At 51.7% G+C, this 18,311-nt stretch overlaps 5 protein-coding genes across 5 annotated transcripts; 4 read left to right on the forward strand and 1 right to left on the reverse strand.

Moving 5' to 3' along the window:
• Positions 1–282: 282 nt before the first annotated feature.
• On the forward strand, positions 283–2,670 carry ENH_00067600 (hypothetical protein, conserved; the record flags this gene model as incomplete). The annotated part of the gene is made up of 7 exons (XM_013582361.1): positions 283–343; positions 526–624; positions 816–889; positions 1,222–1,328; positions 1,511–1,617; positions 1,965–2,075; positions 2,273–2,670. 7 exons carry the CDS (start codon positions 283–285, stop codon positions 2,668–2,670), a joined length of 957 nt encoding a protein of 318 aa, XP_013437815.1.
• Positions 2,671–4,210: 1,540 nt separating this feature from the next.
• Positions 4,211–7,866, forward strand: ENH_00067610 (hypothetical protein, conserved; the record flags this gene model as incomplete). The annotated part of the gene is made up of 3 exons (XM_013582362.1): positions 4,211–4,890; positions 5,190–5,660; positions 6,090–7,866. The coding sequence occupies 3 exons, from the start codon at positions 4,211–4,213 to the stop codon at positions 7,864–7,866; spliced, it is 2,928 nt and encodes a 975-aa protein (XP_013437816.1).
• A 630-nt stretch (positions 7,867–8,496) lies between these two features.
• ENH_00067620 (hypothetical protein, conserved) lies at positions 8,497–8,757 on the reverse strand (the record flags this gene model as incomplete). Its single annotated transcript, XM_013582363.1, has 1 exon — positions 8,497–8,757. One exon carries the CDS (start codon positions 8,755–8,757, stop codon positions 8,497–8,499), a length of 261 nt encoding a protein of 86 aa, XP_013437817.1.
• An 888-nt stretch (positions 8,758–9,645) lies between these two features.
• ENH_00067630 (hypothetical protein, conserved) lies at positions 9,646–13,793 on the forward strand (the record flags this gene model as incomplete). Its single annotated transcript, XM_013582364.1, has 9 exons — positions 9,646–10,272; positions 10,481–10,767; positions 10,916–11,597; positions 11,744–11,945; positions 12,139–12,630; positions 12,839–12,963; positions 13,066–13,190; positions 13,401–13,519; positions 13,708–13,793. The coding sequence occupies 9 exons, from the start codon at positions 9,646–9,648 to the stop codon at positions 13,791–13,793; spliced, it is 2,745 nt and encodes a 914-aa protein (XP_013437818.1).
• Positions 13,794–17,562: 3,769 nt separating this feature from the next.
• ENH_00067640 (hypothetical protein) lies at positions 17,563–18,311 on the forward strand (the record flags this gene model as incomplete). The annotated part of the gene is made up of 1 exon (XM_013582365.1): positions 17,563–18,311. A coding segment is annotated over one exon (749 nt), but the record flags the coding sequence as incomplete, so codon positions are not given.

An 18,311-nucleotide genomic window follows, 5' to 3' on the forward strand; every position in this document is an offset into this window, starting at 1 on the left:
GGAGCTGCTGCATCTCTTGCTGTCCCAACTGTTGCCACATCGGGATAGGCAAACAGGAGGAACACGACCAGGACGCTTGGCTGCAACAGCACCAGAAGAACAAGGGATACAACGATTCTCCCGTGCTGACTTAATAGCCGAAACCCGAATAGGAATCTCTGGAGTGCATCAGAAAGCCATTGGCAGCGATTGGATCCCGTTACGGCCAGAGCGGCAGTGACACGAGCGCTTTGCAGCGGCGGCAGCAACGGGCGAAACACGGGCAGCACAAACGAGCAGACGATGCTGTTGGTGGTCCTCCTTCCGCTTGCGCTGGTTGTTTCCATAGGAGCCGCATTCTCTGGTGAGTTTTTCCCGCAGGCGCTGTCCTTGGACCCAGAATCCTCACTGTGGGGGCGTTAGGGTTGAATTCAACACTCCGCCGCAGTGGCATGAACATGTCCACTTCATTGGCTACCACGGCATTTTCCAGAAATTACGGTAGAGCTCATTGTGAAGGGCTCGAAACGGGTGTCGTGCGAGCAGACCGAGCTGTGTGTCTTCGTCGACTGAGCTTTGATGGGCAGCCCCCACAGGACCAGCGCGAGTACTCATTCCAAAGCTGCACAAATCATGCGGCCAACAGTACGACCCTGTTACCTGTTGACGTTAATGCTAAAACTGCAGCTGCTGTTGTTGTTGCTGTTTAGTTGGGATGTTTGGTGGGTGCGTAAAACTGCAGTTGCTGTCTTAACAATTTAGGTGGACCTAGAATTGTCAGGTAATAGGCCTTGGTTGGTGCTTTTCCGCTGCCTGCACTACTGCTGCCTCTGCAGCTTGCTGCTATCCGCAGCACACTGAGCTAATTAAAAGGCGTTTAGGGGCCTTGGAGGACAACAAAGAATGCAAAGTGAGGGGATGCGGTTGCTGCAGCTGCTGCTCCGACGCTAGCAGATGAAGCAGCGCCAGTACAGACTGGAAATGCTGCTGCAGGACCCGCTGTAGGTGCTAGCCCAGTCTAGTCGCCGATTAAGAGTTCTGTCTTTCTTGATGCCAGTTTGCATTGGCCTTCGCTGGTAGCTACAAATGCCACCTGCTGCTGCAGCAAGACCCAGCGGAACCGTTGCTGAGCATGATTCTTGAACTGCCGCGAACGTGGCGCGCATCAATGCGTGCTGAGTCTACGTGTTGCGGGCTGGCATTCCACCTTGCTGGTGCGTCCTGTTGCTACTGCTGGCGCAGAAGGTGTCAGAGGAAGTAATGTGCGTGCTATGCGAGCCACGGTTTGGCACGGGAGAATTCGAGAGCAAAGGCAACCCTGTCCTGTGCCCGCAGCTCTGTGAAAAGTGGTGAGGATGTAGGGCCACTAGCTGGGATTTAACGTTGTTAGGTCAGCTCTTAGAGTGGGCATAGGCTATTGGCTGTCTCACGCGCTTTAGTTGTGAACTGTACAGGTCTGCAGTTGAGAAGGCTTGTGGCTCAGGGTTCAGGTTAGAGGGCCTAGGTTTGACTTACTGGAGACTTTGTTCAGGTTTGCTGCATGTAAAGAAGCGTTTGTTTCCGCCTCCCCATCTGGCAGCTCCAGTGCTTTGACCTTCTGCGACGACAATTGCCTCATCTGCTCGCGGCTCTCTGCAAGTGGGTCTTGCTCCTGGTACATTTACTGGTTGCTGGTGTTGGTGCGGCAGCTGCTTCCCAAGCTGGTGCTTAGAATGACAGAAGACTCGTGCAGACGTCTCAGTGAAGCTCACTTTGGACTTCATGCATGTACAAACGCCGATTGTGTATACATGTACGAGCAGCAACTGCAAGCTGCAAGATGTGTTTCACCGTACACTTATGCAGGTCTACGGACGCATGCGTAGGTGTACCATAGGACTGCGCACATATCAACGGCATGTTTGCATGTACATGTGTGATTTGCCATTCACGCACATACCACAGTGGGAATGTTGTTGTTGCTCTGCTCTACCGCTTGCATGCAGCGCTGGACAATAGCCTCTCCTTTTGCCGTGGGATGGGCTACGAAGTTCTTGTGGAGGATGCATCTGACTCGTCTGAAGGCGTGAAGCAGAGAAGGCGTGCCTGTTACGGTGGTAATTTTCCTGGATTAGGGTTCAGGGCTGTCGCTTGAGAATTGACAGATGCAATCGCAGAGGAATGCTGCCTGTGACATTTTGTATTACGAAACGGAAGTCTTGAGAGCTGTCTTGGGGCTGAGCTTCTCCGTTTGAAGGACGTTGATGGTTCAGGCTAATTTTTGCACTTGCCTTGGGGCTTCTGCTTGTCGCAGGTGTGCCAACAGCTTCAGTTAGCGCCGCCCCGAAGCGGTCGGAGAGACAGGGTGGCTACGGGAGCCATCGAAGCGAGCGCGAGGCCTTTGAAAACTGGCTTTGGGGGAGCTGGTATACAGTGTATGAGTTGTTCAGTCGACCTGAGGTGTGGCTGCTGCTGCTGGTGTTTGGCTTTTTGTTGAACCAGCTGCTGCAACAGGCCCGGGAGATAGTCGCTGTTCACGAACAGGAGGAGAAGCTCGAGCGTCGGCAGCAGATCTTAGAGCGCTATAATGCTCGAGAGGACGAGGAGGAGGAAGAGTCGGTCTCGTCTGCAGAAGAAGCAGATAATGACACAGAGCCGGCGCCCCAGGGACCCGAAGAATCCCGAGACACAACAGACTCACAAGGCATGTAAGGTGCATATGACGCATGCACGACAAAACTCAATCTCTGCAGCTCCCAGTTACAACACAGGAATGCAGCTGACAAACGCGACAGCAGCAGCAGCATTGGAGCAGCGTTGGAAAGGCCCTGGAGTACGCGATGTGTACCATTTACTCTGCGTGTTACAGGTTTGCATGCATCTGCGTATGTGTTTTTTCTGATCAACGTATAAATAAATGCTTACACGTGCAAACGCGTATCTGCACATATACAGATTTCCATGCAGCGCTGCCAAACTTCCTGCCCAGAGTGGATAGGAATAGTTGGTTGTTTGGGAGCTTGCCCAGCGGAGAGCTCACTGAGTTGCCTCAGCATTCTTCTCGTTTCCATTAGCACTCTTTTGCCGTTAATTTTGTTGTAATTACTCTTGTAAGCACCAACCATTGAAAAAGATGAATATGGCAACAGCTGCACTTCCCTTCATTGTAGTTAACGTGCATGTATTCCCAGGGCTTGAATTAGTCCGTGCTCATGAACCCTTGCTTTTAAAATCTATAGAACGGCAGCCGCAGGGATTGGGGTAAGATGGTTACCGATCCCCATTAGGAGATAATGCTCATGAGTAGAACAGCATTGCAATCGTGATGCAGAAGCATTGGTACAGTGGCGGCGGGAAGCATTTAGCAGTGCTTATCACTATCAATAGTGGGGGAGTGGCATACGCCATAAATGTATATATATAGCTGTAATATACATACCGTTCAGTGTACCAATGAAACCCGATTCGAGGACATGCAGATGAATCGACGGGGAGTCGTATTGGGAATTCAACACGTAAGTCTATTAAAAGTTGAAGCTCTTACGAATCTCCCGAGAGGAGCATAATGACAACAGCCAAAAATCATGGCATACGCAGCAAAAGTCCTCAACTAGGATTAGCAATGGCGTACGTGGGAGATCAAAAAACAATTTAAAGATCACGTTTGGGGCTTCTTGTACGAGGGCCCCGCATGCAGCGCTACAGAGGTGCCTGTCGTACGAGGTTCCTTTAAAATTAATTTTGACATTCGTATTGCTGTGCAGCTGGCAATGAGGGTATTTCAAGGGACTATTTTAGTTGTGCCTGCCAAGCAGGGCCACTGTCCTTGCACCGACACGTCGCCTTGGCTGTGTAGATAGCTGCTTGTACCCTTGGAGTACTTCAGCATTTGCTTTTTTCTACTTATCTCAATTTTTTTGAGCCACTGAGGCAGAAATTTTGGGATTCGCCTTTACCGTGTCCCGGCATTTCTTCTATTCGCTTCTTGCTGCCAACGATTCGTAGCATCCGTGCTTATCCGCCTGGTTTTTGGAGTTCCCTGTAGTTAGCCCAATAGTTTGCCTGCCTTTTGGTACATGTTATTATTTGCACGCTTTTATTGAACATGCACAGAAACCATGGAACGCACGGGGGCTTCAGTGGTGGTGGCCACTGCCCTTGAAGCGGAGTAGCGGGGGCAGCAACAGCAGCATGACGCAGCGTACGTTAGTCCTATTCGGAAGCAGCGGCACAAAAGGCCTCTGCAGACGCAATGCAGAGCCCAACTGCCGCAAAAGAGAGCACAAAAGCATCTTATGTTGCAGATGATGGGGGAGGAGCTGTTGGAACACCACCTAACTTTGTTGGCCTAGCCGCCGTCCCTCTTGTGGGCTCAGCCAGTAGCGATTCTCATTATGTTGTTGACCACCCTCTATCAGCGCCTCCACGGAAGTTTCCCAAGGCTTCCTCTGTACATCGCTCCCTTTCTCTTGAAGAGCCAGGAGGAATGCATGGACCCGAAGGGACCCTTGAAAAAGCTCATGATGATCCTGACGAACTTCAAGGACAGAAGCCCCAGGAGCACCTGCACCGGCGTGGCCAGCTGCAGCAGATAGCCCTCCATGCAAGCCCTGACGGGAAAGGCAGCGATGAGGACTATGCTCTGGAGAGGCCCAATGCAGATAGTGGCAATTATGCATTTCAGGGAAAAAACCGCGCTGCAGCTGCAGGAGGTGCTACTTCAGGAAATGCGTGTGAAGCTGCATCAGCAACTGCGGTGCCAGGTTCTACATCAGCAGCTGCCGAACCGGACCTCGAAACAGTATGTCGCCAGACATTTATTTTTGCAAATTCGAAAGCGGGAATGGATATGACGGAAGAGGAGAAGGCGAAAATAGCAGCAAAAATTTTTGAGCTCTCCAGGAACTCGCCTTTCTACGCAAACGAAATGAGGTGCTTCGAAGGCCGTACCTGCAACTGCAGTTCCGCGACAGTAGAGACAGCAGTACTGCAGTATAGTTAGTTGCACTTACATTGTGGCTGACGCAGCACTTGCGCAGCAGCGACTTACGCGCATTGCTTTGCTGAAAGTACTGTAGCAGGAAGTCCTTGTGCACGTCGCGGTTGAGACGGGGCTGTTGTGGAGATGCATTATTTGCTATTTTGAGTTGCCTGAACTCTTCCTTTATGCTTATTTTTACTTCTCTTTCTTCAATCCTTGGCTGTCACTTCATCGTGCCTGCTTGTTACAGGAAGAACAAGCAGATGGAACAGCAGTTGTCGGTCCTACGTCGCCGCGTACAGCTCTTTGCGTCATCTGGTGGCAGCGCCGCTGCTTCTGCCACTGCTCGTCGAGTACTCCAACAGCTGCAGCAGCAGCAGCAGCGCGAGTCAGGTCGGGTGTATGTCCACCTGGACATGGATATGTTCTTCTGCGCCGTCGAGATGCGCGACGACCCCTCGCTGCTGTCTGTGCCCATGGCAGTGGGCTCCCTGTCTATGCTGGCCACAGCCAACTATGCCGCGCGGCGGTACGGGGTGCGGTCGGCAATGCCTGGCTTTATTGCTAAACAGCTGTGCCCGTCTCTGGTGATTGTGCGTCCCAATTTCAGCAAATACAGAGCAGCAGGGGACGCTATCAGGCGCGTGCTCGAGGCCTACGACCCCGATCTTTCCTCACACTCACTTGATGAGGCATCTTTGGATGTCACAGACTACCTCAAGTAAAGCTCATGAGCCACTGCTGCAGCTGAGGTGGCAACTGCGTGCATGAGGGACAGGACGGGAGCCTGGGAGACCCTGAGATAACAAAATTCGTGTCTGTCGTCCATTTTCTAAACCTTGGTGCCTGTGTTTAGTGCATTTTTGCTCTGGCTTCAGTTGGCCTTCCTCTGGAGCTTGTGTTTGCCTTATGACGTTCCGTAGCTGTTTCTCGTCTCTGTATTAATTATAACTATATCTCTCAAGCCTTGCCCTTAGGGCGCTCGCGGAGCTGTTTGGAGCTTTGCCGTCTCTTCTGTTCCTCTCCACACTCCTTGCCTCCCTTCGTCTTACACCTGCGCAGTCTCTTCGTTTCCTGTCACTGCTTCACAGTCACATGGTCACTGCTTTTTGCTCCCATGCTGGTATTGTTAGTGTTGTTACTGTTGCAGCAAAAGGTTTCGGTTCGCCGAGAGCGCAGACGCCTGCAGCCCAGTGGACATCACCGCGTCTCCAGAAAACACAGACAATACGTCTTCAGGAAGAAAAGCAACAGCAGCAACTACACCATCAACATCACATTCCCCCACAGCAACCACTCCGATAACCAGAGAAGCTACCAAACCATATGTTGCAGCAGCAGCAGCAGCAGCCAAAGCAGCAACCGACCGGGTGACGGCGCTGGTATCGGAGATTCGCGCCGCTGTTTCTTCTGCTACAGGGCTTAGCTGTAGCGCGGGTGCTGGAGCGAGTCGCATCGTAGCAAAGATTGCATCGGACATGAACAAGCCAAACGGCCAGAAGATAGTAGAGGCAACGGGAGCAACAACAGCAGCAGCAACGGCAGCGACGGCAGCGTTCTTGGATTCGCTCAATGTACGCAAAATACCAGGCGTTGGAAAATACAGAGAGAAAATGCTTAACGCCCTGGGCATACACACCTGTGGGGAACTCCTGCAGCACGCACCGCTACTGTTGCACTTGCTGCCCAAAATAACAGCAGTGCATCTGATACGCATGGCTCTCGGGATCGACGGGATGCCTCCGGAACTTCAGCAACAACAACAGCAGCAGCAGCAGCAGAGCGTCAGCTCGGAAGAAACGTTTGCTGCAACGAATGAGCTGCCTGTGCTGCGCCGGGTCGTCGAGCAGCTGGCATCAGCAGTGGCAGAGGAGCTGAAGGAGATGGGACAGGAGAGCGACCATGTGACCCTCAAGGTCAAGTTTGCGGACTTCTCGGTGAGAACTATCTCACACAGATTGCTGCAGCACACCGGTGATGCTGTAACAATCGCAACAGCAGCCCAAGGCTTGCTGCAATCCGTCATCCGGGAGCAGCAACTCAAGAAGCCGACAAGCGCCGGCAGCAGCGGAAGAGGTAGCGTCAAAGGCACGGCAGCATGGGTGAGGCTGCTAGGCGTGCGCTGCTCCGGCCTCAGACAGGCAAAGACACGGAACAGGGGGCTGCGTAAACTAGATGAGTTCTTCTCACAGCAGCAGCAGCAGCAGCATCAAGAACTCGCAGCAGAGGCACGCGATGCTGTAGCACACCCTAAAGAAGAGTGGTGCATCGAGGCTGAGGAACTCGACGACTTGCTTGCAGTTCTCTCTCAACACAAAAATGAGAAGGCGGCTGCAGGAGCAGCATTGCCGCCGGAGGAGGCAGGGCTTCCACCAACAGAGACAGTGCCGCATGCACAAGAATCCCAACCAGCTGCAAAATCACCAGTGGGAGCAGATTGGCCACCAGCAGCAGTATCGGGAGGCGCAGTAGCGGTCCAACTGGAAGATGCCGCAGTCAAAAAGGCTGTTACGGAGGCAGAAGCCGAGGTCGACGTTGGTGCTGTTGAGAGGACCCCAAAATCACAAAGCGAATCCGTCTGTAGGTCCGCGAGACCGCAGCAGAGCTGCAAGACCGGCGGCGGGAGCAGAAGCAGCAGCCAGCGACAAGGCGAGAAGCAGTTGCTCCTAAACGTGATTCCGCGGCAGCGGCAGCTGCAGCACGAACGCCGTCGTCTCCCTTCCCCTCCAATTCATCAGCGACTGAGGCAGAAGAAGCGTCCGAAAGTTGACCAACAGCGGCAGCAGCCGCAAGTGCTTGAACTTCTTAAGTTATCCAGGAAGCAAAGGCAGCAGCTTCCAGACCGACAAAGACAGGCTCAGCTCCAGTATCACGAGGAAAAGGAGAACCCAAAGGAATACGTGGTGGTCGAAGTAGTCAGCGATTAGGCTCAAGTGACAACAGCAACACCAGCAACGGCGGCAATACCAGCCGGCCGAATGGCAGAAGGGCAATGCCGCCCAGGGGCCTTGAGGAGGAAACAATAGGAAGCAGTTTTTTGTTTGGTTATCAGTTGGATTCGCCAACGAGTGCAGTCATTGGCCCCAAGTTACGCTGACTGTCAACCGATTTACAGCTTAAGGCTTAGATGCTACTCATTACGCTCCGGCGACCGAGTTCCGCTGGCAGCACTGCTGGAACACACGGAGTTGTTTTTGGCATTTTCGCCAGTCCCTGATCAATAAGAATCGCACCAGTCGGGCAGTGTCTCTTCGTTCGTATCTCACGGTCTTTGTGCATCTCGCTTTTGCTCCCCCTCCACAAACGTTCCCCTTTCGAGTGTTGTGAAAGGCTGGAGTGCCGCTGGCAACTCATGCACATACGGGATTAGAATGAAAACATAAAGTGTAAGGTTTGAGACGATTTCGTACGCGTTCATCTCTAGTGGGTCACACGTACGCCGTGCAGCCCACTTTCGCAGCACACGATGCTAAGCAGTCGTACGGAGAGGCAGGTAGTGGAAAGCCAAAGCATGTGGGTGAATAGACGATTTGTGATCTAGGGCGTGTGAGCAATGCCTACTTGTCTGTTTCATCCAGACAATCCTGCAAAATACCGTACTCCTTTGAACAACCTGTGTTGTCAATCTTTTCGTCCACGTCTTCTCCATAGTGAGGGTTCCCTTGGGCTATCGACGTAATTTTCCCTGTTGCTGTGCCCTCAGTGGGTTGGTTAGAAGACCCTAGAACACCGCTTTCCGACACTTCGCTGGCCTTCTGGGGTCGTACAGCAGCTGGGCATTTGGTTCCCGATGGATCCTTGCGGTGGAACAGATGCATCGTGAAGTATGAACGTAGGCAAAGTTGCGCTCGCAAGTTCAATTAAAATAATTAAACAGTACCTACTCTTAATGGGCGCCGATAATTGCACTCACCTGCATGCATTGGGAGTTCCTGGGACAGCATACGCACACTACTAGCGACGACGGCAACCACAGCCTCTCTTCCCCACAAAAGACCCTCGAAACTACACTTAAGGCAAAATTTCAACAAAGCTTCAACAATCATGAGAAGTAAACGAACAAGTCGTTCGAACACTCGATCAAGGGGGGCCACTGAGGCTTGCGTAAAGTACTCTGAAGGAACTAGAAATGGGGGCCCCAACACAAGACAAGTAAGGTGCAAGGCCTACGGAGAGTAACATGGTGTATTTCAGCGTCATTTCTTTGTCACTTTTCACCACAGTCACTGCAATGGCGGCATCTTTAAGTGCCGCCATTGCAGTGACTGTGGTGAAAAGTTACACGCCTCATGGAGACAGCCAGCAATGTACGAGACCGCTCAAGCAGTTGGAGATGCCTACGACCTTCAGTTACGCTTGGCATACAATCTATATAGAAGAGTTGCTACATAAGTTCTAAGGTGTATGGTGCAGGCCCCTTGTTTAGGGCGTAGGTTTCAGATTTGAGGGCCACGAACCACTGCACACGTGGAAGTGTGGCAACCTTTACGGGATGTGTGAAGTTTGGCACCAGACGAAGAAGGTATCGGACTTGAGTTAAATGATGCGAAATGGTTCTTTGTTATTCGCGCGGGGTCCTTCTCGTGGTGTGGTTTCCTTTTCTGCTACTACTGCTGTTGTTCCCGGCTCTAAGCATCATTCTTAGGGACACCAGAGGAGGCAGAGGTTCGACACCCCAGGAAAGCCTTTTATTTCTCAATGGTTTAATGGCTGGAAGCGTGCCAAAGAGGCCAGCAGGAGCGGATTGTTGGATGCTGCATCCGTTTCCCGTGTCGCATGCACGTCCGTGGAGCGTGTCTTTGGGCTCTGACGGCTCACGCAACGCTACCAATTGTAATAGCATAGATAGGGGTCACTGCAACAGTCGGATAGCTAATTCAGATTCCTCACCATCGAAAACACTGTTGCCAAATACTCGTCAGGAAGCCCCCTGCCTTCTGCTGGGTGGTGGCCTCTCCCTTAACCCGGCGCTCGTCTTCGCTCTTGCAGCTCGTCGCCTTCTGAAGCAGCCATTGGAAAAACTGACTCAGGGTGATTCGGGTCCAAGAGCTGAAGCAAGAGAAGCAGCCGCTGCAGCTGCTATTGTATGTACACCTGTAACTGTAGAGGGTGGCAGTGGCGGCGACGGTTCCATTGCCTTCCTTCGCCTCAAGGCAGCGCCACGCAGCGGCGCTGCAGGGGGTTGCGGTGGGCGAGGCGGATGTGTGCTGCTGCGGGCTGTGGGGCCCCTTGATGAATCCTCAGGGGGCCTGCGGCGTTTCGCATCACTGCTGGAGAGCGGATGCTGGCGTGCGGCTTCAGGGGCGACAGGAGCAGGGCAAGGGAAGACGGGGGTGTGTAGGACTTGCTGCAATATGCATATCTCTGCACCTGCTGCCACAGATCGTACTTATGGTTCTGCTGCTACTGATAATGCTTGGTGCATGGGCCTGATGCCTTCCAGCTTTGCTGCCTACACGGAACTGTTGCTGCCGCAGGCATAGGAGGAGCGAAAACGAAGACGGAGCTCAACAGTTGGTGTTTGTGGTATTTCCGTCTCAGGCGAGTGGCTCTGATCTGCTGCTGGGACTCCCTCCAAATGCTTTGGTCGTAGACGTCTCCCCTCTGCAGACGCTTGCTGCTGTTGCGATGCGGCGTTTGCTGCATCAGCAGCAGAGCGACCACGAGATCATTGAAGCAGAACAGTTAAAGCAGGAGCATCGACAGCTGCAAGAGGAACAACAATCGCGCCCTCTTTGCTGCACCTACTTTGCAGCTCCAGGGGAAACCCTCGTAGCCGCCCGCGGCGGGTCCGGGGGGCGTGGCAACTCCGCCTTTGTTTCTAACAAGTGAGCTCCACGTAGCCTTTTTTGATGACGTAAATGGCATCACTGAGAGCAGTGTAGGTGGTGCAAACTTGGCTGCTCACTCACACGGTTGCTGCCAGTGCAGTTGCTATATATAGCATGGTCCTGCTATTTTTTGCGGGCGTTGTAGCAATAGGCATCCCTTACTAGGCGAAACAGGGTCTCCTGGAGAAAAACGAAAACTACTGGTGATGCACGACTTTGCAGACTTCATTGTCGTAGGTCGCATGCAAAGTGGCAAATCCACGCTGCTGAGAGCCCTCACTTCAGCAGCAACTGACACTGCTCCAGCAGAAGCGATAGATTCTGTGGGTGCGGCTACTGATGCACCCGTTGCCGTTGGTGAGACAGTTGGCAGTAACTCCATCGCTGTCACTGCTGAGCAAGGTGAACAAGTCTTGCTAGATGAAGTAACAATGCAGCAGCAGCAACAACGGCAGTTACAGTGGCTATCAGCTGGGATCCCAGATGATGTGTGGCTACCAACTACCGAACCAGCTATCTGCGTAGTTCCTGCACCTTCAGAACAAATGGTAGGGGTAAAATGCGGCACACATATCCAGCAGCAGCAGCAGCAAGGCAAACGAGGCCTGGGTGATGCCTTACAGCAGGCTATAGCGCTCGCCTCAGCGGCACCAGTTGTGGCCCTCGACACACCAGGGCTACTAACACCGGCAGTTTCCTCAGACTCAGAACAAGCAGCGACATACTCACAGAGCAGATGGCTTCCTGCAGCAGGGCAACAGGACGATCCCCTCAAGGGTTTGAGTGCCGCCACCGCCGTCTTACTTGTTATCGATGGATCCGTTCCCGTGAGAGCTGCCACTCGTATCTCTGTTAAGCAGCAGTGGCAAGACCATTGCCTTCTCAGCTGAGGCAGCGCAGCCAGTAGAGCTGAGTTCGCGGAGGCAGCAAATGCTTAACATCCAAACAGATGCTGTGAGGGCTGTTGCTTTAGAATCCTGCAGGGGAGTTTATGACGCTCCACCAGGAGATGCTTCAGGCTAACCCCCAGCTATCAGAGCTACCAGTAATCCTTGTTCTTAACAAGATAGACCTGCGACGGCAAGAACAGCAAGAGCAAGGCCCATCGCATGCTGCAGAGCTGGTAGAGAGCGTGAGAAAGCAGACAGGAATTAAAGAGGTGTACGCTGTGTCGGGTGAGTCATTGCTTTTTCATTGCTTCTGCTTTTATTTGCTGTAGTGGCGTATCATTCGTTCCGCTGAAATGCATTGCTACTGGCGTAAGGCGACAAGCAGCTCGCTTGCAGCACTTGATCGCCTCTGGCATGCAACATGCAACATGAGCGCCTTGTTACCCTGAAGACCTACTCTCTGTGCTGCTGGTTGCAGCACTACGAGGCGACGGTTGTCGTGATCTTCTGGAAGTGCTTCGAAGGATTGCAGGCTTAGCAACTATCAGTCCAAAGCAGCAGCAGCAGCTGCTGTTGCACTTACAGCAGCAGCAGGAACAGCCGCAGCAAGAGCAACAACAGCAGCAACACAAGCAGATCGACCCAGCTGCTTATCACCTGGCGTTTTTCGCCGTCTACTCTGCAGCTGCTGCAGCGGCGCGTCGAAATATGTTGCTGTTTTCTGTCCGCGAGCTGCAGCAGCAACAGCAGAACCCAGGAGCAGATTTGGCGCAGCGTCCGGCGCCAGCCCCACCCCAACGCGTATCCAGCATCAGCAGCAAGAAGCACGTGTACCCCTGCTTTCCTGTCCTAGATGATCCTTACAAGTGGGCCCTCGTGGAGCTTGAGGGACACGGAACTCTGCAACGACTGTTGCAGAGCCGAGAGGTGCTGCATGCTTCCCCAGACTTTGCGGGTGAAGACAGCATCAGTGCGCGGTCATCACTGGCTGAATAGGCATCAGCTCCACAATCGGTAGCAAGTTGCTTCGCATCAGCAGTTACCTGTGCTTCCTGAATAATCTAGACTGCCTGTTTGCAAGGCAACAACATTTCATATTACGAAAGGCACTGCAACAGCTCCAAAAGACCTGTCCCCGCTCGCATGTACAGTGTCGCCCCGAATTCTGTGTTGCGCAGGCAATCGGCGATGTTTCGAACTAAGGGGACCCCTTGTGTCACTGTTAACTGAACCTGTGAAGTTCAGCAGCGAAGCAGCGAAGCTGCGGCTGTACAGACAACTCAACGCCCTTGGCATCATAGAAGTACGGTTATCCTAGCTCAGGGCGTTTGGATGAGGTACTGCGCAGCAGCAGTCGTAGAGCCGTGCCATGTCTCCCTATAATAATCTGCTCTTGTGTATGCAGCGAGCGTACACTGACGTGGGAGCTAACGTTGGCGACTACCTTCTAGTTGGCCCGGTGTTGCTGCAGTTGCTCCCTTTACTGCGGCATTCCAGAGGTCGGAAGAGAGACTACCATCATAAATTTTGGTGCGGAGATACGCTGGATATATTCAAGAAAGATGGAATTCCAATTAATGTACGTTTCACGAAAACGGTTCTTGAAACAGCGGAGGGTAGTTCTTTGTTGCATTCTGGACGTTGGCCGAGGCATGTGGCTCCTTTCTGCTGCCACGTTATGGTGTCATCCACACTTCAGCATTCTTTTTTAGTCAGTTTTCGCTACGGTGCGAATCTCAGGACAGGCTTGAACCCGCGTCTGTTGCTACAGCCACTAGAGCTGGTGCTGCTGCAGAGCGCGAAATTAAAGATCTATGTCATTTTCAAGATGCTGCGTCGCTCAGCCCAAGTGTGCGACCGTATGCCTTCACTGCCCGCTTCATGCACAGCAGCAAGCGCTGGCGCATCTGTCAAACAAGCACACTTCAGTGACACAGAAATATAAACTGACGTTTAGAAGAAGTTAAGGGAGCTGGAAATTCAGCAAATTTAGGCAGCGGAGAGGACTAGGAATCTGCTGGCGAGATGCATCTGCTTTTTGCTGCAGATATAGCGCAACTGACCCTAATGCCGTCCACAGACGCCGTCGCTTGCGTCGTAGGATCCCTCAAGCAGCTCGCCCCTGAGCAGTAGCAGCATTTGGCCAAGCGGGTGATGTTCTCTCGTCACTACACTTCAACGGAAAATCCTGGACACTTTGTTGGAATCAGTCGCAAACTTCAAGAGTTATGTGCCCCGTAAAATCAAGTTCATCAATTAATCAGCCTGTTCGCCATGAGCGCCCATACATAGAACAAGTTCTCGCCAGTTTGGAACTGTCAAAAATTCTTTGTTTCCTCTCCGGTTGCTGCACCAGTGGAGGGGGAGCCGGGCCAGCAGCCGCTATATGTAAGCTGCTGCCAGACGCAACGAAAGAGGAGTCACGCGATTGTAACTAGCATGCTAATTGCTAGCAGGCACTATGCGGGGAGCCAGCACGATTCAGTGGCAGCATCCAAATGACGGAGGCAAAGTTTTGTTCTCCATGCTGCGACGCTGCTTTTCGTGTGTCAAGTGTAGCTGGACAATGGAGACACTGCAGGCAGTAGAATTAGGAGCTACTTACGGTGTTTTTTTTAGTTTCATGTGGAAGCACAGCTTGAGGTGTAAGGATATGAATTCTGACGGAGTGGATCTAACAGTCCTTTTTCAGTCTTACTGAGTAGACACTCAAACTATTCGTACCTTTATGTGCGCCAACTGCATTTTCACATAGGATACATACTTGGATTGTACTTGCAGTTCGTGATTTTGGACAGCTGTAGTACGTTGTAACCCAGTTGTGGTGTGTTTCTTAATGCCAAAACTGCATGATGTGGCCTTTGTTACAGAGCGATAGTGGTGTATGCGAGCGGCTTCTGCAACGTAGATGATGCGCGAAGACGTGAAAGCTATCATGGTTGAGTTATGCTCGTGCTGATATTTTTACTATGCAGACATAAGAAGCAAATACAATGAGGGGCATTTGCTGCTCATACTATTCCGGTGTAAATTATTTATACTTCGAGGTAGTGGTCTCTCTGGGAGGCGAAAGAGCTGCTGGCCGCACTTGCTTTTGATTTTGGCTCTAACCATGTCTCTGTGTTTTCGTTCCGCCCAGTTTTCAATTTTTTATCGCCTTTCAATCCTCCCTAACCTGCAGCAGCGCTCATGTTTTGGGGTCCATGCTTCGCATTCCCAGCTTTCTGGCACTCAAAAGTCGGCCACATTTGCCCCGTGTTGTCACGAGCCTTCCTGAAGCCTTAACCGTGCACGTGACTCCGGCGTTTATCGAGCCCTTCCATGCTTCTTTGAAAGAAGTTTGCCAAATGCGCAGACAGTCTTGAAGAATGAAACCAACGGAGTGACGCTGCACGTGACAGGCCACACATTTTGCTTTATGCTGCGATCGTTTTTTGTCTTTTACAGGTTATTCCTCGTGAATAGTTGTGGAGCTTCGGTAACCCCATTGGCAGTCATTGTACCTTGGCACCTGGCTTCCATGGCGCCCAGCGCCTTGTATGAGATGCTGAGTGTTGAATGAGTGTAATCGACAGAAAAACTAATGCTAAACTCTTCGATGCGTCCAGAGCTGTAGCTCGCCTACTTTAGCATGATGCTTTTCCTGGCAACAACTGCGTGCTGGTTGAGCGATGCTGGCTGCCGTGTTGATGCGCGTGACTTCAGCACAACTGGCTGCTTCGAATAGTGGCAAGTTTTGTTTACTTAGCCAAAGTGCAAGCAGATGTTAATCTGTTCACTTAGCCAAAAGATAGCATCTTCTTGCACTCGCGTATCTACAGTAACCAATCTAGCGCACTGAAGTGCATAATGCCTACGTGCAGTGTGCCTCTGCTGTTCTTGAGGAGAATGCAGATGTCCATGAATGCCTCACTGCGAAAGGATTCCATCATGGGTTTTCCGTGCCACGCTGCTTGTCCCTGGCAAGCTGTCATCCTTTCAAGAAATATCGATGCAAGATAATGGGCTTTTGAACTCTTTTTGCGTAGAACAGAGTGAGGCCCAGACATTCAGCTCGCTTCCGCTAAAAAGTCATCGTACTTCAGGTTGCTTTAACGATGAGCATTGGCAGGAGATTGTGCCTCCTCACTACTGACAGCTTGTTGGGATAGAGTACAAAAATACAATTTGCTCTGAGGCGCCGCCTTATTCAAGAGTCTACTGGCCGGTAATTGTTTTGCTTGTTGATCGAGTAGAGACCGAATTCGCAGACCTTCCCGTAGTGCAGTTAGTAAATCTCGCGTGCAAAACTGTGGTGCCAACATGAAAAAGAAGCCCACAGGGTCATCGCCGCGCGAAATTCCACTTAAGAGAAAATGAAAAGGCCCGAGGAAGCTTCCATGCCCAGCAAGAAGAGTTTGATTTTCTTGAGAGCAGTGCAGGCCAGGAGGAGTGTCAATGCAAGGATTCGCAAAGAGCGGAGGCGCAGTTCTGGTAATCTGTATGCAAGCTTTAATTAACAGGTTAACCATAGAGGCATAGAATTATTTTTCTGGGACTGCTATGAAAGCATCTGGTCATTGCTGGCAGATATTGTTTGTGAACAAGGCGCCCACTTAACTAGCCTTCCACCGAGTTGCCTCTACGGAATATATTCCAGGAGCAGGATATTCCGACTTAACTTTTTGGTCTCAGTGGATGAGCTGCAAAAGGCGATGCTGTAGGTATCACTGAACTTCCGTTTCTAGAGGGAATGCCGGGCTTTTTTTTCGCCGGTAGTGGTGCACCACATTTATGAATAAAACGGAAGCCTGAAAACACTGTGCTTCCCAGAACCACAATTTCAGGTGCCCCACTACTAGAGCGGATTGTTTCTACTTTTCTCTGAAAATTCATGCACAAGATTTACTCCGATTTACTCCGCACGTTGTTGACCTCAACGTGTTGAACCAACCAAGCCAAGTATCAGAGCGTTGACCACTGCGAAGCTAGTCAACTCGGCCTCGGCAAAAACAAATAAATGTGTAGAGAGGTGCTTCGAAATGTGGACGCAGACCCTTTCTTACGTGGCGTGCCTGCAAGGAAATAGAGTGAACCCCTGCGCGTCAACAACAAACTCACTAACTTTTCATGAGCGCTAACCAAACTAATTTACCCACTGAAGACCGCTGCAGGCGCAAATAGTTGCCACAATCTGGCGTGAGAAATTCTGGAAACGGAGGTTTTTCACTGCATACGAAAAAGGCGGGTTCAGTGTGGCCAGGACCATTCCAGTGGCTCAGTGCGGCCAGAGAAAGTGCCTCTCATATACGGAAACTCCAAACAATACATAGTCGTTTGGAAACGAAATATGTAGCGAGAAAAACTGAATGTGCCATCGACCGACTAAATCCCAGCACTCCTTAGCAGACGGGTTCCTAGTCGCACCAGCCCATGTGGGGTTGCGAACCCGCTACAGGGATTCTACCGACCCTATATTCTGAGCAATTGTGCATTTTGTGTAAATTTGAGGTTATAGTGACTCGCGTGTTTTTCGCGTTCATTTCTGGAGCAATCCGCATTGTCAGCATCTTCTCAGAATTCCAACCGGCTCAGGAGCTGATGATTAGTAATGTCCCAGTTCCACCCTGAATATTTGGCGCATTCAGCAAGCATGCTGTTGCAGTGTAATGGCATAATTTGACCATTTCTTTCCCTCACTGTATCCTTTTCCTCACAACACTCCGCATGTGCGTACCGAGATTGTCAGGCCTGCAGACGACTCACCCGGTTACTTCATTCAGATTTTTGAGAAAACAATGCCCATTCTCTCTCGAGTGCAAGTTTAAGGCTCTGCAGGACCTCACGCCACGCACTTGCAGTCTTCAGTAGCAGTTGCGTACTCTTCGCGAGTAATCTGCGCTGCAAAGTAGTTACGGGTGCAATGGAATCACTGTCAAGCCGCGTTGGCTTGGAGGAAACTAGCGCATCTTCACCTCCTTCAGCTTCATGGCCTGCCGAATGCACGTTTAGTAACGCTGCTGTCACGTATGAGGCTTCTCCTCCCTCGTTGGATACTGGCAAACACAATGAAAGACATCAAAGTAGCTCCACTGCTAGGAGCGCTTGCCTACAGTGCATACCTTGCGATGATCATGGAACCCAGATGAAGCCAAGTATATCTGGTGTTGCTTGCGGTAAACCCACGCTGCCTGCCCCAGAAGTGGTGGGCCACGATGCAGCGCTTCCAACAGTAGGCCCACAGGGAGGAGGCCTGGGGACTGACGTGTCAACTGAATACGTGGTGGCGCTGCAGGATGCGGGTCAATTTAATATGTGGGAGCCGGTCCTCCGCAAAGTGCTTCCATCTCAGGAGCACTCCCTCTTGCTGGGCCAGATCTGCTTCGATGTGACAGATGGGGACCAGCGGGGCTCTTGGTTGCTACCGGAAGAGCTACTGGCTGAGTGGATCGCATCGGCTGGTGAGGATCACGAGGACAGACAAATCTTCACTAACACGCCGGTCAGTGAGGAAGAACAGGACGCCATAGAACAGGTCCTCTTGCAGCTTCTGGAATCACAGGAAGAGGATGTCGAGAACACAGCAAGTCGAGATCCCAGCACGATTTTGGGGGTACAACCAGTCTGGTTGGAACAACTCGTGCTGAGATACCTGTACAGCTGTTCTTTTGA

The sequence above is a fragment of the Eimeria necatrix genome, genomic scaffold (genome assembly GCF_000499385.1).
Source record: "Eimeria necatrix Houghton genomic scaffold, Enh_scaff62, whole genome shotgun sequence".
NCBI lineage: Eukaryota > Apicomplexa > Conoidasida > Eucoccidiorida > Eimeriidae > Eimeria > Eimeria necatrix.